This window comes from Mesitornis unicolor, unplaced genomic scaffold, assembly GCF_000695765.1.
Source record: "Mesitornis unicolor isolate BGI_N332 unplaced genomic scaffold, ASM69576v1 scaffold45230, whole genome shotgun sequence".
Classification (NCBI taxonomy): domain Eukaryota; kingdom Metazoa; phylum Chordata; class Aves; order Mesitornithiformes; family Mesitornithidae; genus Mesitornis; species Mesitornis unicolor.
Window position 1 is genome coordinate 1 of NW_010157118.1, and position 18,373 is coordinate 18,373.

An 18,373-nucleotide genomic window follows, 5' to 3' on the forward strand; every position below is an offset into this window, starting at 1 on the left:
GATGATCTTTCGAGGTCCCTTCCAATTCCTATATTCTGTAATTCTGTGATTCTGTGTGAAGTGCATCTTCTGAGCAATGTGAGAAGGTACCTTATTAGAGGAAGCACTGAATTTTCAGTGAACAAGAAGTTGAGAAGAGTTTGATGAAAACTTCAAAAGGGTTGTATGCAGGAACTGTCATCTGCGGATTAGGATTATGGCTACCTGTAATTATCCATGGTTAGGTTGGTCTCTCTGCTTTGGGTTTTTTATCCCCCTTTTCATGGAAGTCCATGTGATAGTTTGTGGACGGGTAGGATAGAAAACATCCAGTAGTGTCTCAGGCTGCGAGGGTGATTTTTGAGAAATGGCTTGTCAGCTGAGGTACAGAAATATGTCTTTGATTAGGAAAAAAACAAGATGGCAACAGAAATGCAAACAAGACTTGGTAGTGTACATACCATCTTCTGTGGGTCAGAATCTAAAACTGAGCTAGGTCACTTGTGTGCTACTTTAAGTTGTTTTAGAAGGAAAGGACTGCATTACTTTACAGTAAATTCACATTTGAAGCTATCTTTGCAACCGTAAGGCCAGAAACACTTTAAAACTAAGTGCTATCTTCTTTTCTCCTCTGTCTCTCTTCCTTAAAATAGTTTCTGATCAATTAATTGAGAACTTGCAGGATTTATTCTTTTTAGTTTGTAAATCTTCCTACTTTGCACTTTGAAGGCATTTGGTCAGTTAGTCGTAACTTTGCAGGATAGTTCAGAACGTTGTTTTATATGTTCACCTTAAAAAAAATACTGGATAACATGAGAATGCTGGAATTAAAAATAGCAAAACTTGCACTAATTTGGGGCTGTGCAAAAACTTAGTGTTAACCTTAAGATTAACTGTGAAGGACTGTATATAAACTTTTCTGGAAAAGGAGTCATCAGAAGTCCAAAACAAGACTGTAGACAAGAACTATTAAGTGTAGGCTTTGGGTTGAATTTTCCTCTGGTAAAATACAACTCCTGATTAATACAATTAGTACCTAGAAAGATCTTCTGGAGACATAGATGGTTTTCATAACCTTAATTTTGATAAGGTAGCAATTAATAGTCAAATGCTGTAACAACACATGTCTTCCCATTTTCAGTGGAGTGATGTTTTTTGTTACTTACCTAGTTGGAGCGCTATAAAGAGCTAAAGGAAATAACAAGAAAGAAAGTGGCTACGCTAACCCAGCAGCTAGAAAAACTTCGCTGGGAGGAAAAAGCAGATCAAGAAAGGCTGAAACTTAATTGGAGGAAGAAAAAAGAAGTTGAGGTATTTGTACTAAGCTACAATTGTGCTTTAAAGAGAAAAATGCTCCCTTCCCCACCCCCCTTAAAAGTATCTATGTAAATGTGTTAAATGCTTTGACAAACAAATTCTTAGCAAATAAGATACATTGCAAGTGTTAGTTCAGTTTTCATATTGTAACAGGTTTAGCAAAATGGCTCCTAGATTTGGTCAGAGGTGGTTATGTGGGCCCACACTGAGGATTTGGTTTTGAAAGCTTTGGCTCTAATACTTTACTGTTACTCAGAACATATGCTTAACTGCAACCAGTTCCTGGTTTTGGAAGTAGTTTTTCTTTCTGAGATGACTTACTGCCATTTTGTATCTGTATGATACTCCCACCCTTCAGAGGTCCATTTTGATCACAGCTACCTTGCTGCTGAGATGGTTTTTAAGGTCAGTTGTGTGTATTTGTTGTAGTTGGAAAAATCTCCTTGATGTCTGCTGTTCTATTGCGCTTAGAGGCAGGGTATTTGGTGTGAATACAGATCATTGCTGCTGTTTTGCTTCTGATTTCTTTTACCATTGCAGATCCAAGCATGTAATGATAAAATACCTAACATTTTTCACTATGACTTGGTCACCATGCCTGTTGTTCCCTTTTAGCAGAATTATTTCCCAACTCGTTCAGCTTCACCTGATGCTTCTGATAGGGGTAGAAAGGACAGAAGCTTAGCTGATGATCTGTCTTTTGCTAGAAACCTTGTCCTATTAGGGTTTTTTTGGTTTTTTACTTTTTTTTTAGACTATGCTAACCTTGCAGTTTTGTCACCTGCTAAGAAGTTAGGGAAGCAACATGCGTTTCGTCACCATTTAGTTACAGAGTCAAGGTTTGAAGGAGACTGTCTTATGTTCTGAAAACTTAAAAATCCATCAGATGATACCTTACCAGTTCTAGAATTGGTAACACCTCAGTCTTGTAAATATAAACTTGCTTGTATGGAAAAGCCTGTATTTTACTGTGTATCTGTGAGGATGTAAAGTCATCCTTGCCATGGTATCTAAGTTAATACTTGTAAATCCATTTGCTCTTAATATAACACTACTTTCTCTTTTGAAGTACCAGTTACCAGGAAGACCTGGTTAGTAACTAGAAGTGAAATTAATTCTATTGCTTTTGCTTCTAAAACTCTGCAAGTCCCATTTACTGTTGAGAAGGAGATAAGGAACTTGAGAATTTGTAAACTGCATGTCGGACCATTGAAAGTTGGCATTACTTAACTGTATTACTGATATTTGGTGATCACTCTTCACAATTCAGCATGTATGTGACCCCATCTAGCATGCTCTGTCCAGTTCTGGGCTCCCCAGTACAAGAAAGATACTGGCATCCTGGAGTGAGTCTAGGAGAGAGCCACCAAGCTGGCCATGACTGGAGTGCCTTGGCTTATGAGGAGAGGCTGAGAGAACTGGATCTGCTCAGCCTGGAGAAGGGGGAATGAAGAGGAAACCGTATTGCTGTCTGCAGTTACCTAATGGAAGGTTATCAGTAAGACAGAGCCACAATTTCTGAGGTGCACAGTGATAGGATGGGAGACAACAGGCACAACTTAGAACGCAGGAAATTCTGAATAGCTATTAGGTAAACTATTTCATCCAAAGGATAGTCAAACATTGAAATGGGTGCACAAAGAGGTTGTGGACTCACCACCCCTAGAGCTATTCAAAAGGTCACAAGGATGTCAGAAGTAAAATTAAGGCTTAATAAAGTTAGCGGATCGCAGTATTTTTTTCCTTTAATTTGCTTTATTTAATGTATTTTTATTCAATTTGAGTAACTGAAAATATTTGTTTCACTGTTGGTGTGGTTTTTAGTACAATGTTCTTGTGTCAGGTTGAAACCTCTATGTCAACTTAATCTATCCGTAGGAGAAAGCTGCTATTAATCTTGAGCCAAGAGAAGCACTTTTTTTGTTTTAACACCTACAATTTACTAACACGATGTTTAAAGTTGTTTTACTCAGTGGTGTCATGATTCTTTGTGCTCAAGAGGCTTTCTGTGAAGTGTAGCCAGACAGTAAAAATAAAAATCCAGTAATGGCCTTGATAAAATAATTTTTATTTCATTTTCATGGTGCAATTTGGCATCTACTATCGAAAAAGAGATGCTATTACTTCAGCATGAAATACTAGCAAGGCAGAAAAGGATCTGTTTCAATATTTGTTCTGAATTAAGAGCTTTACATCTTGCTGTAAAACTGTTGCTTTCCTCTGGTTGGTTTTTAACACATTCTGTTTGTGATTGCATAGGAAAACATAAAACAGATTGTGGAACGGATAGAAGAGCATGAAAAACAAATAGAGAAGTTGGAAGAATATGTCAAGATATGCACGTATGTTTAAAAAATCAAAAGTTAATTAGATTTCTTGCATATTATACATTTTCAAATTAACAGCAGGTTTCTAATTGTTTCTAATTCTTTTCTGTTCTTTCCAATTTTAATAAGAATTAGAAATCTTATTAATTCTAATTAATATTTCAGTTACTTTTGCGGTCAAAATAAAGTATGATGACTCATCCGTATTTTCTTTGAAACCGATTTTGTAACTGCTCGCAATTCCTTGTAGGCGTGCAAATTATGTCACTACAGGTAGGATATTGGTCTATTAATGTACAAATTCTGTGTGAGAGAACAGGGCAGTTCTGTAGTTGTGCTGCTCTAGGAAACAGTTAATATTTATATTGGGTATTAGAAGCACAGCTCAGTTCTTGCTTCCTGGGTGTTCTCTTCTGCCTGATTTTTACTCTTCATGAAATAATGTATATAAGCCCTTCATTGAGCAACTTTGACATGAGACTGCATTATGTGCAGGAGGTCAGAGTCTGTGAGCTCCAGAGATTTTTTCCCAAGTTGTCTTTTCCTGTGCCTCTGTAACGTGTGCTTTAGCTTAACACTGTCTGTGTACTGAGCAAAGTTCTGCTGTGGACAAGGAGTAGCAGACTCATTGTGATTGGGTGTGATACAAAATTAATTTAATTAAGGAGTTGTAGAGCCTTAGTGACTTTGGTAAATGTGTAAAGTGAGTCATAATTTTGCATGAGAATTCTCAGTCCTTAGTTTTACAATATCAGACCTTTTCTTGATGGAGGATAGAACACTATGGTTGTGTGTTACACAGGCTAAAGCTCTCACTTGAACTCAATTTTGAAACCTTAAAAATAGCTTATACTACAGAAAGCAACTTGTATAAGAAGTAGCTCCTTATGGATATTTAAAATCTTTAATGATTTTCATAGTCTGTGACCACAGAATGACTTCATTAGCTAAAAGCTTGTAGAAATGAAATAGTAAAATGCTTTCCTATTTTTGCTTCTGTTTAAAGTGAGTCATTAGCAGAGAAAAAACAGCAAGAGGAAGTGCTGACTAGGGAAATAGAAAATTCAACAGTACGAACGGCTGAAGTGAATGAAGAATTGAACAAAATAGTTGGTGAACTGCAAAATGCCAAAATTGATTACCATGAAGGAAGGCGTCAGCAAATGAAAGCAGAGGTCCTAGAAAGTCTCAAAAGACTCTATCCAGACTTTGTGGTAATTGAATAACCTCATTTCAATGCCATATTTTAGATTTAAGATTTATAGTTCTGCCTTAGACTGAGTGAACAGCTAAATTGGACTGTCTTGCGTATAATTTGAAGCTTTCTACTTTCTTGAGTGTACTTGGTGAAACAGTATTACTGAAAGAATAATAGCATATTTTTAACCATTTCTAGAATTTTATAGTTTACAGATTATTACTTACATCAAAGAAGAGTTTTGATCTCTTTCGTGGTTTTGTGGTGGCTGATTTATTTGCTGCTGCTTTTTGGTTTTGTTTTCTTCTGTCCTCGAACATATTTTTCACTTGCTTATTTTGAGCAAATAAATGGTCAGTTTAGCTATGAAACCATTTATTCCATGAAGAATACTTCTTCCAAAGGTTAGTTTTTCTTAGGAGCGTGAGATTTTTGTGTTACGGAGTGGTCTGTCTTTAGTTATCAGTTGCCATATTTTACTTAAATTACTATTCAGTAATGCCATCGAGTGTTTTATTGATTCTGAATTCGCAGCAGACATTGACTTTTTTTATGAAGCATAATGACATCTTTGTATTGACTCTTTAAAATATTTCCTCCAGCATTGGAAGCCATTCCAAATAAGAATGTTTTAATAAATCTAATCAATTGAATAGTTGGTCTCTGACTTTATTTTAGTATACTCAGTCATTTTTTGATATACACAGTCAGTTGAGTTGTACAAGCTGGGATTTTTGTTTTTAAATGTGTAGCAGGTGACATATCTCTGCTTCCAAGTGCTGCCATAAGAACATAAAAAATAAAATGTTTTCAGTTGTTCGTTGCTTCTTTGTCTTTTGCAGAACCTCTGCAGAATCTGGTGTCTGATCCTGTTTTATCAAACGGTTAAAAAATTTGCTTTTCAGCTGTTCCACAGAATTTTTTCATCCATGTTAACAAGATTTAAAAAAAAAATTAAAAAATAATTGGTGTATCTCTTTTTCTCAATCTTTGCATCTGGCTTAGCTGGTGTTCAGGATATTCTCTGTCATTTTCCTTCAGGAGCTGCGAATTTAAGAGTACTTGCAGATGTGATGGCTTCTAACAAATAAAAACTAGATAAGTCAAACTGGTTACATAAATTAACCCATTACAGAAGTCGTAGCAACATCTGCTTCAGCTACCCTTGTTCCTGCAATAGTTTTCCCAACAGCAGCATATGAGGCAACAGAGTTGTTTCTGAGCTACTCCTTATGTCCTGGTGTACTTATTCCAGATTGCTGAACACAATCCAAGTAAAGTCTCAGGTTGGAAGAGGTCATGACACATTTCATCTTCTGGTACTAAGTACTCAGGCAGAACTGGACGATATCTTGATCTTCTGGATTTCATAGGCAAAAAATGGCAGACTGCTTCTAGATGTCTAATTCTTGCATCCATTTTCAAGTTTTTGTTCTTCTGTTAAAACATTCTGATAATGGTTGGTGAGCATTCCAGGTACTGGAATAGCCATGCAGCAATGTGATTGCCAGTGTATGAGCGATGTGTGCATTTCTGGGGATTCATCTGATCAACAAAGTTAAATTTACAGCTGATTACAGTTTCTGCAGTTTGGGTTTTGAAATGGTGCTCCTACATTGGTAGTTTTAATTGGCAAGATTGCAGCTGTTACAGATTCAGTTGGGCTGTCAATATTTGTGTTCGTAGAAATCTGGCATTTCATCTGGACTTAAATGCCTGTGTCTGAAAAAATATAATTTTGTATGTCTGAAATATGTGTCTGAGCTGCAGGTAGAAACATCCCAATAGATGAAAGTGTGTGAGAAAACCAGGAAACTAAATGAAGACGTTTGTGGTGTTGGATGTTACCGTTGCTTCTGCTTTTTTTATTTTTTATTTTTTTTTTCAGAAAAGGGAGAACATTGTCAAGAGAAGGGTAGGAAAGTAGATCATAGTAGGCTGTGGTCTGATCTACTGGAAATTATCTCAAATATATAATTTGTGAGATAAAACTGTGGATGACCTATCACTTACATAATTTGTTTAAATTTGGTAAGGGTAAAACTGTAGATATGCAAAAGGAGACCAGTTAGCTGTATGTCAACAAGCAGAAAAATTGTTCATGCATAAATGTACAGGTCATAATGTTCAGGATGTGCATTAGTAGCTTTAGTGATTCAGGGAAACGTCAGCTGTACCTACAGTTACAGAAATGGAACAAAATATCTTTAGAGAGCATGTACAGCAAAGAATGAATTAGTTTTATCTATGGAGTTGTTATTTCTGTATGTGGCAAAACAGGCTTGATAATTAGGACTATGGAGTACAAGAAAAGCAGCTTCTATTCTTGTTATGGTACTAAAGTAAGCAGGAATTTCTTTCTGGGATTGAGACTGGAATACTGTCTCTCTTGCTACCATGTTTCAGTTGACAGTTCTATTTATTTAAGCTCGTGTTGTCATTCAAAGATCTTACGGTGTGTTAGACGCCTTCTTTCTCTCCAAAAAAGATGCTTGGGTAGCTTCGCTGTTGGCACTCTGTCCTACTTCTAGAAGTGTATGCTAAAGATTGTGGATAAAACATTGAGATATATAACCGTAACCTCACATTAAAAAATCACATCTCTTCAGATTTTGGAGGTGTACTTTGCTGTTTGGATTGATGACTGCTACAATTTCTATTTTTTTCTGACGTACAGCTATTGTAACAGAGTGCAGCTGGTAGATATATAACACATTCTCTTCTTACTGCTTCCGTATCTTGTATGCAGAAGTATTATTTGGTATCTAAAGTAACACGTTACTATTTCTCTCTATCTTCAGTTTGGAAGACTGCTGGACCTGTGCCATCCCATTCATAAAAAATACCAGCTTGCTGTTACCAAGGTATTCAGCAAATACATGACTGCTATTGTTGTTGCCACTGAAAAAACAGCAAGAGATTGCATTCAGTTCCTGAAACAAGAACGAGCTGAACCTGAAACTTTTCTTGCTTTGGATTACCTTGATGTAAGTACGTTTTTTCTTTTTTGTGTCATCGACAAGTCAATACACTTGTGAATCTTGATATTGTCTCATTTAAGGTTAACAAAAATAGGTTTTAAGTGTTAAGGCAAAGCAGTTATGAGGTTAACTTCATGAGGTTCCTGTGAGCCCATTTCTCCAGCCTGCTGAGGTCCCTCTGGATAGCAGCATGACTGTCTGGCATATCAGCCATTCTTCCCAGTTTTGTATCATCACCAAACTTGCTGGGGGTACACTCTGCCCCATTATCCAGATAATTAATGAAGATGTTAAACAGGGTTGGTCCTAGTATAGACTTGGCTAGTTAATGGCATCCAACTGGACTTTGTGCCACCATTCACCACCCTGTGGACCTGTCTGTTCAGCCTGTTTTCAGTCCACCCATATTTCATCAGCTTCTCTATGAGGATCTAATAGGACGCAGTGTTGAAATACTTTCTGCAGTCTAGGTAGACAATATTCACTGCTCTCCTCTCATCTTCCAGCCCACTCATTTCATTGTAGAGGGCTATCAAGTTGGTCAAACATGGTCAACTTGGTGAATCCATGCTGACCACTCCTCCAGGATTTTCTTCTTTTTCATATGCCTGGAAATGGTTTCTAGAATTGGTTGCTCCATCACCTTCACAGGGATCGAGGTGGGGCTGACTGTCCTGTAGTTCCCTGACTTTCCTGCCCCTTTCTGAACACAGGAGTGATACTTGTTTTTCTCCAGTCCTTAGTCACCTCTTTCAGTTGTGATGGTCATTCAGAGAGTATTGAGTGGCTTTGCAGTGACATCAGCCAGCTCCTTCAGCACTGATGGTTGTGCCACATCAGGGCTTATGCATTTATGTATGTCTAGTTTGCTTAAACATTCCCTGAACTCATACCGTTCCATCAAGGGTATGTCTTATTCCAGACTTTCCCTCAGGTCTCTGGAACCTGGGATTCCTGGAAGTCAGTCTTGCTAGTAGAGACTGAAATGAAAAAAGGAATTCAGTACCTCAGTCTCTTCCATATCCTGCGTCACCAGGTCCCTTGCTTCATTCAGCAGCAGGCCCACAGTTTTCCTAGTTTTCCTTTTCTTGCCTGTGTACTTAAAAAGGCCCCTTCTTTGACATCCCTTCCCTGATTCAACACCTGTTGCACTTTGGCATTCCTAAACCCATATCTGCATGTTTGGACAGTACCTCTCTATTCCTCCTAGGTTACCTGTCTCTGCTTCTACCTTCTGTATGCTTCCTTTTCAGGTTTGAGTTTTGCCAGGAGCTCTGTGTTTATCTATGCAGGCCTCTTGGCATTTTTTCCTGACTTCCTACTCATAGGGATGATTGCTATTAAAGCTGGAGGAGTTGATCCTTGACTGTTAAGCAGTGTTCTTGGGCTCCTCCTCACTCTGAGGCCTTATCCCATGGTACTCTACAGACCAGAAGTTTGAAGAGGCCAAACTGTTCTCCTGAAGTCCAGAGTTGTGAGTTTGCCTTTTGCCCTGGTTGCTCCCCTCACAATCCTTAACTGTCCTATCTCATGCTCACAGCAGCCAGAGCTCCCTTTGACCTTGCCATTACCAGCAAGCCTTTCCTTGCTGGTGAGTGTGAGGTCTAGCAGAGCATCTCTGCTCATTGGCTTCTCTATCATTTGGGTGAGGAAGTTGACAGTGATGTGTTCCAGGAACTGCCTTGATTGCTTATGCTCAGCTGTGTTGTCCCCGTAGCAGATATTGGGGTGGGTCAAGTACCCCATGAGGACCAGGGCCTGTGAATGTGACACTGCTTGTTAGCTGTCAGTAGAAGGCCTCATCTACTTGTTCTTCCTGGTCAAGTGGCCCGTAGCAGACGCACACTACAATGGTACCTTTACCAGTTCTTTTTTCAGTCCTTGAACTCTCAGTTGGCTCATCCTTCCCCAGACAGAGCTCTGTACATTCCAGCTGTTCTCTCTCATATAAGGCAACTCCACCTCCTTGTCTTCCCAGCCTGTCCTTCCTGCAGAGCTTCTGTCTCTCCGCTGCAGCACTCCAGTTGTGGGAGACGTCACACCGTGCCTCCATGATCCAAAGAGGAATGTAGCCCTGTAACTGCACACAGATCTTTAACTCATCTTGTTTATTCCCCATGCTACATGCATTAGTATGCTTGCATTTCATGCATGGTGAAATAGGTTGTAGAGATTTAAGGACTGTAGTATACACCGAAGGGGAAGACAGATCTGTTTCTAGCCTTGTAGTGACCGAGACCCTCATCCTGTTGATTTGTATGTCCTGTCCCCAGACCACTCTGATTTAGATGTGCTTTGTTTTTACAGCATGGATTCTAAACACCTCTTACTTGCTTTACAGGTTAAACCCATCAACGAGAAGTTAAGAGAAATAAAAGGAGCTAAACTGTTGGTGGATGTTGTACAAACTCCATTTCCACAAGTGAAAAGAGTGATCCAGTTTGTGAGTGGAAATGGCTTGGTCTGTGAAACAATTAAAGAAGCAAAACAAATAGCATTTGATGGACCAGTGAGGTTGAAAGTAAGAAGCTGAATATTGTTGTATATATTTTTCATTGCAGCTATGTATTTGATGGAATTTAAAAAATTCTTCTATAAATGACCCACTAAGTATTGCAGATAAACACAGAAGGGTACTATGCTGTCTAGTCTATTCCCACATACATAACCCTCGGATATTTCACATGGTCATATTCTCCTCTATATGGTAGTACGATTACATGATTTCCTGGGAAAAGGAGGCAGATTAGAGGACAGTTAGTGTCAAAATATGTTTCTTGCTGTGTTCCTCTTGATGAAGAGGAGGAGGAAGGAGGGATAATCTCGTTCTTAAAACTGTCTGATTTAAAAATACAAACTTTATCTTGCTAGGTTTTCTACGAAGAGGTGCTTTCAAAAATCCTTTAAAATATGTGACAATCTCTTACATGTGGATTGTGTTAAGAATTGGAAGCTTCTCTGTCTTCTGCAGTTCATTCTTATCTGTATCTCTGTTGCTGTCACAATCTGTAGAGCCCTTTTATGCACTTAGCAAACGTTTTAAAATCTTGATTAAAACAGCTTTAAGTTGAAGGTGAGTGTGAAATCATGTTTACTTGGAATCCAGTTAGATCACAGAAACACCCACGGTCTTTACTAACAGTTACGCTTTCTGTTTACAAACAAGCTGTGTTCCTTCACTCCAGTATCACATTGCTTGGTTTGCTCTACTGAGCCAGGCATAACCCTCTATGTTGCCAGTGTATACACAAATGTCTCATATTAATTTCCTAAATACAAGGAAATTGTACAATTCATTTCCTTTTCTGATGAGGTGTAATAATACCAAAATGTGACTAGTGCCAAGGAACAACGGACTTCTTTGTGGCTTTATGTATCTCATGTTAGCAGGTTTGGAACAGGAAAAAAAATTGGGAGTCCAACTAAAATGTGGTTGTCATTTGTTTAACTACTTTATCTTGGTCCACTAGGTCATGGGCTATTTTGGCTGCTTTGTGTTCAGATTTTCCTTTTCTTCCAGACAGTGGCTCTTGATGGAACTTTATTTTTGAAATCTGGCGTGATTTCTGGAGGATCGAGTGATTTGAGATTTAAAGCTAGATGTTGGGATGATAAAGAAATTAATAAAATGAAAGAAAGAAGAGATAGCTTGATTAATGAGTTGAAGGTAGGTCTCTTAAAGAGCACTTAACTCCAAAAGACATAAAGGAATAAAAGTTGTGAGTAGTTTAATTCAGTTATGGGAAGATGATTACATAAAAGGTGATTTTCAGAACGTCTAGAAGATGCAGGCAGGACATAATAGCTGTTTGTCCTCTTCTAGTTAATAATAATCAACTGTGGATCTCTATCCTTAGCTGGTGGGTTGGTTCACATACTGTAGATGTAGAGAACAAGGACGGCACTGTGGTTATAAGTACCCTCAAGGAAAAAGAGCTGCTGTTCAAAGTACCTGAAGACTTAGTGAAAAAGATTATAACATTCTGTCAGCATGAAAATAAATGCATGAACCAAAATCTTTTCCGTGTGAAATGATTTGTCGTGCCTTTAGTTATTTTGGAGGAGGAATAGAGTAGGAATTTAGGAATTTGTGAGCATATGCTTTCTATTGAGAAATAAATATGTTACAAAATTACTATTGAATATGACCGGTGCTATCAGCATTTACCTTGAATGGAGCCTGTGTCAGTGAGGCTGGCTTTATGTAGTGCATGGATGTGGAAAATGAGTAATTTAAAAATGCCACCTTTTGTTTAAAATGCCTTTTCTTCTCCCATTGTAATATTTTTCTAGGACTTAATGAAGATCAGACGTAAGGAGACTGACTTGAAGCAATTGCTTGTTCAGTGCCACGGAATTCAGACACAACTTAAATATTCACAGAGTGAATTAGAGCTTATCAAAAAGAAACATCTTGCTAATCTCTATGCGGTATAGTACTAAGCCTTTATAATGTTCATGTTTAATACCTGTATTTTTTTAACCTAAGCTGTAATTACTGGTGAATACTTCTTCCTTACGTAGTTTTTTAAATTCAATTTAAGTTTAACATACAGCCATTATGAGTGAGGAATTGATAAAATATAAAAAAACAAGATTACTAATTCACATAAGGCTTTTCTGTTACAGGTTTTTAGTTTGAATTTCATAGAATCATAGAATGTGTTGGGTTGGAAGGGACCTTTAAAGATCATCTGGTCCAGCCCCACTGCAGTGAGCAGGGACAGTGGTACCAGATCAGGTTGCTCAGAGCCCCATCAAGCCTGACCTTGAATATCTCCAGGAATGGGGCCTCCACCACCTCTCTGGGCAACCTGTTCCAGTGATCTACCACCCTCATGTTGAAGAACTTTTTCCTAATATCCAACCTAAACCTACCCTTTTCTAGTTAAATCTACCCTTTTCTAGTTTAGTTTCTGGTAAGCTTGGTTTATCATTTAGTAGCCGTCATAAGTCTGTAAGTGAAAATGCACTTTAAATCATATTTATGATGTAATTAACTTTTCTGCTTATTAGAACTGTAATCATTGCATGCAGATTTGCAGTAATAGTGTGTAATTAACATTTGAGAAGAACTTTTTTTAATCAGAAAAACAGTCTGGAACAGAACTGTTTCAGTTTCTAGAAAGTTGACCATCCTATTAAGAAAAATTAACATATTTTTCCTTTCTGTTTAGGAAAAATCAAAACTGGAAATTGAAGTGGTGAATATTGAGTCTCAGCATAAAATGCTGAATGAAGGAATAGCACAAAGAAAAGAAAAAATAGAAGAACTTCAGAAAAAAATTAATGAGGTAATGCTTTCTGTCATGATCGTGACAGTTTATGCTGTTATCCTACAGAAACTTCTTTCTGTTCCTGATACATTTACAACTTGGACAACTTTTAACTTTGAAAACTACTTTCTCAACAAGGGTTGTAAGTTACTCTTCCCACATTCTCTACATTGCTTACCAAGGTAACTGTGAACAGAAATGCACTTGGATGTTAGTTTTTATGTATCATAGGTTTACAAGCAACTTCTTTAAAATTCTGTGACTTTTATATGGCTAACACAAACCCAACCAATCAAATCTGTCTACTACTTGAATATTAGATTAAGCTTTGCTTAGTATATACACTGTAATTTTATTTGACATAGAAAATATTTGACTTTGAAGAAGGTGGGTTGGTTTTCTCCCATGTTTTCGTACTGTGCTAATAAATAAGATTTACTCGTTGTTGTATTAAGCAGGGACAATCCATCGAAGTTCACAGCTTTAGAGCTCTCAGTGTGAAGTTTTACTGTGGATCAAATCCCAGGAAAATACTCTCTAGGTCTTTCATGGCCTGAGGGCAAAATTTTTTAAGTCTCAGCTTATTCTTTCTCAGACTCTAATGCCCAAGTTCTTTGTAAGAAGCTGTAGTTACAGATTCTTTCCTTTTTGTGGAGAGATAATGATGCCGTGTGACTGCCTGACTAGACTTTCATCTTTCTTTTGGCATGTTGTCTTCCTGGATGATGTCGGTCTGTGACAGCATATATGTGTACGCTAAACTATATGCACCCATAGCATTTGTAAATCTCTCAGTAATCTGTGCACCCACTTAGGTAGGCAGTCTCTGAATGGGTGACTGTCCTTCTGAAAATCATTCTTGTTGCAGTCCTAGCAGGTCCCATTCAGTGTCTACATAGAAATGCTCTATCAGTATCTTTTCACTGGGCAAAGACCCCCCCCACTTCTGCAGCCCACAGGCAGAATAGATCAGGCATGCTCGTGCCATTAGGAAGAGAGCTCTGTATCGGTTTTCTGGAGCTGAGAATAGTGCTCTGTGCTTTGCACTGCCAGAATGCTTTGTTCTGAACCGTGCAGGTGTCACGTCTAGGTGCTGACCTGTTGACACCACTCTATGCTAGAAAAGTAGATAAAGAGCAGCAGTGTGGAGATTCCTTTCTCTTCTTGGGAAGTAGCTAATACCTGTGCTTTATTAGCTTCTGTGCACTCTGGTTACCCTCAGAGAATGGTTTGGGTGTGCGTGATGGTTGTCAGCAGATTCCTCTTTCCACTGTTTTGTTGGGGATTTTTGTTTGGGTGGATGTTTTTTGGCTTTGGGGAGTGTTTTAGGTTTGTTGGGTTCTTCTGGATTTTGTGGTTTTGGGGTTTGTTTTGGTGTTTTGCTTTGTTGGTTATTTTGTTTCTTTAAGACTGTTGTATGCCTACATTCATCTGGAGTCCAATAAATGGAAGATAGAACTAACCTATGATATAACTGAGTCCTCTTTACTTTCCCTCTTTTTTTTTTTTTGAGGGCTAGCTGATGCAGAGGTTAAGGACCTTTTGCTGTCCCCACTTGTAAAAATTCATTATCTGGTATGATACTTAACAGCTTTTGTCATTAGAACCTACTCCTTTCTGCTTTTTATCAGCAACAGGAAAAGTTCACTATGATATGTGATCCAACAGTTAGGTTTCCCAGCTGTTTTTTCTGTAGGTTGTTCTGCCATCTTGTACTTCATTTTCCCTATCATTCTCTAATCTTCAAGTGGTCCCTAGAACAGCTCTTACAGACAGCTGACAAATTCAAAAGCATGGTTATCGTGAAGAGACTGAAAGCATTCAGTGAAGTAAGGGTTGTCAGAACACTGGAATAGGCTGCCTAGGGAGGTGGTCACAAGTCACCATCCCTGGAGGTGTTCAAAAGACAAGCAGATGTTGTGCTTAGGGACATGGTCTAGTGGCAGACTTAGGGCTGGTTCGATGGTTGGACTCGATGATCTTAAAGGTGTTTTCCAAGCAAAACCATTCTGTGATTCTAAGTGAATAGCAGTAAAGCCTATTCTGATACCAAAAGGGGTTTCATACTGTGTTTTACTAGAGTAGGTCATAACTATGTCCCCTCTCAAAATTAAGCACCTCATCTCTACTTCTCTCTCTGGAAGCTGCCTCGTTCCTACTCTTGCCAAACAAAAGAATCTGGTACAAACTATGGAAAAGGGATGCTGCAGTTTTTATCTGGAGAATTCGAAGTCCTGCACCTAGCATATTGTGCGAGTGTAGATTCTTAGAGAAAGATTCCTCACCACTGTCTGGAGTTAGTTGAGGTGTATAGTACGTATGTAATTTAGATCCTGGCCTCTAACCTAGTCTCATTAGTCTTTCTTGGACTGGAATTCTGCATGTAAAAAGAAGCCAAAACTGCTGCACATTCTGTCTTGCTTGGGGTAGCGGCATGAGGGGGTGCAGGTGCGTGTCATCAGCAAACACTGAGAAGGTAATTGGTGTTTAGCCCATAAGAATTCTAGATCCAGGGAGCTTTTCTTTTGCTTATTCTGCAAAACAAACAAACGAGCAAAACACCAAATGCTGGTCATTGGTTTCTGAAAAATAGTGTTACTTTGAATAGTATAACTTGATTTGATGCAGTATTTGATACCTGGTTAAACGGGCCTGCGTACCAAAACAATATAAAAATACTACATTTTGACCTTTAATGTTCTCTTAAAATTTTGTTCAGTCCATTGGGGTTCCTTTTAAATGCTGTTGCTGTTTCTTTGTTCTGTCCTGCCATATGCACCATACCTGTTTGCCTGCTTAAATTTTTCATTAAAATTTTTGTACTGTTTTTGGCTGAAGCTTTTGTTAGTATGTACTCTATAGTTAGGACATGGGAGATTCTTCAGCAGGTTTTTTGCTGTGGCTTTGCTGTAAATGGCACATAGCATTTAATATTTCTGGATCACTTGAAAGGATTAAAATGAAGAACTGATCTACACCAAGAAACATGGTGTATCTGATGAGTGTCTTGTGTACCATTCAGCTTTCTCTTCTTCTTCAGTTGACTGGGAACCACAGACAGAAACAGGAAGTTGGTTATACCGCGATGTTAATTGTCTTTGGAGTGACCAGGTGCTGTCAGTAAGAGCTTAGATGAGAGTTACCTCTTGTGCATCACATGCTTTGTATCTGGCATTTGTACTGGAAGTGTTACTTGAAAATGTCAAATACAGACTGTTCCTCTGTAGTTTCATTTGCTGTTTCTTAAAGTACCTTGAAAATCCAGCCTGTAGCATGAAGCGATCCTCTAAATGTTTTACTTCCCTGAGTGCCAAAATAGTAGAAACATTTTTTGCATCATTTCTCTTTATTCAAAGGCTGAAGATGCTGTTTTCCAGGAGTTCTGTGAAGAAATTGGTATAGAAAATATTCGCGTGTATGAACAAGAAAATGTAAAGCAACAAGAAGAGATTGATAAGAGAAGGTGGTATTTATAATTGAAATGTAAAGAAAGTGGTTTGTATTAGATTGAGCACACCGATAAATGAGTAACTCCATCACAGGAAATACCTTAAAGACCTAGAAGACTGTAAAAAGTTATGTTACTGCAAAGATTAGTTAGCAGTTGCACTGCTATGGTGTGGGCATCTTGGACAGTTAATAGTCAGTGGTATTTTGCAACAAAATTGAAAGGTAAAATTTACTGTTTTGGTAGCACTGTTTTAGAAAAATAAAGCTAAGTATAGCTTTGTAAAATCCACACTGAAAAATGGCTCTTGCAGATTGAGGATGACATGAAGGCTCACTCATGTATCAAAATGTTAAAGGAGAACTGGGTGTAAGATGCAGTGATTTGGTGTAGGAATGTACTATTAAGGAAAACAGGATCTTAATTTTCTTATAGGTAACCTCAGGTGGTATTTCTCTCAAACAGCCACATGTCACAGGACTACAAATTAAAACCTTAAAGAATGAGAACGTTAAAATGAACTGTCTCCTTGTACTACAGGCGTTTTTAGGCAGATGATAGTTTGAGCATTTCCTGATATTATATATAGAAAATACACCTTTTCTACATGACAGGTGTACTGGTTAGCACTGAACTCCATTTTCTTTTCAGCCACCTCTTCAGCTGCTAGGAGTCTGGTTTTCAGAAACTAGACCAAATCTATGTTTTTGGCTAGGGCTGCAATGAGGTAGTAGTGCAGTGCGTTGAGCTGCAGTTAAAGCACCTGCTGGCTGAAATGATTTGAACTTTTATTTGTGTTTGCAAGAACTGAAGTCTGGTGAGGTGAAAAAAGTTAGTAATTGAGCAATGAAAAGAGGAGCTTTTTGCATGGTCTTATACTGCACCGTACATACAGCCTTGGCCTTGCTTGTGCCCTAATTAGGCGGCATTAGTTATACTAAACCTGTGCTATGGTGCTTTCTTGCCCAGGCCTGAAGAGCCTGTAGCTGGTGTAGGGCCAACCCTTTTGCCTGAACATCAGATGCAGCACCAGTAATAAATCATTCGGGAAGCTCAGAAGCAGACAATAACAGCTGAGAGGAGACCTTTCTGTAAACATCTGCTTAGTTCTACTTCAGTCCTGTCTCACAGCGGCATGTGAAGAAGTTTCTACCATTGTACCCCTGTAAAAAGAATACAGGTACCAGTTGAGAGATAATAAGCAAGGCTGAATATGGCTTAAAAAACTCTGGTCTCATGCTTTGTAACTGCCACCTCCGAACTGAGACAGGTTCAGATAAACGTTCGTGCTGGCTGATGGGGCTGAGCAGGGAGCACAGACATTGCATATATACACAGATCAGTGTAGCTTTTGCCCAGCTATCTGTATCATTTACAGGTATATAATTCATGCTGAGATCCTTGAATTTGTAGTGTTAATTTCCATATTGAATGTGGCCATACTGTATCTTTATATTGTGTTTTTTGAACTATTATCACTGGTTTTGTAACTTCCTGTATATCCACAGGATGTGGTATGGTGGAATCGATGATCCAAATGTATGCAAACTTTTGGGTTCAAGTAGAAAACATAGAAATGTCACAGTGAAAATGTATCTTGTAATAACTTAAAATCACAGTTACTAGTCTGCTTTGTAAGTGTTGGTTTGAAATACTGTACCTTAACTAGACTGGAATTTGAAAGTCAGAAGACACGTCTAAACGCTCAGCTGGAATATAATCGTGATCATCTCCAAAAACTGACAAATGCAGTCAGCAAGTTGAGGGAGACCCTGCATAAAGATGAAGCTGAGATTATCAGGCTACAGAAGGTAACTGTGTGTGTCTATGTGTGTGTGTGTGTGTGT

At 38.4% G+C, this 18,373-nt stretch overlaps 1 protein-coding gene across 1 annotated transcript; it reads left to right on the forward strand.

Moving 5' to 3' along the window:
- Nucleotides 1-1,149: 1,149 nt before the first annotated feature.
- On the forward strand, nt 1,150-18,337 carry LOC104536232 (structural maintenance of chromosomes protein 1B-like; the record flags this gene model as incomplete). Its single annotated transcript, XM_010178794.1, has 10 exons — nt 1,150-1,290; nt 3,556-3,638; nt 4,630-4,837; nt 7,623-7,808; nt 10,144-10,323; nt 11,323-11,469; nt 12,096-12,233; nt 12,980-13,096; nt 16,435-16,541; nt 18,196-18,337. Coding segments are annotated over 10 exons (1,449 nt in total), but the record flags the coding sequence as incomplete, so codon positions are not given.
- Nucleotides 18,338-18,373: the final 36 nt, after the last annotated feature.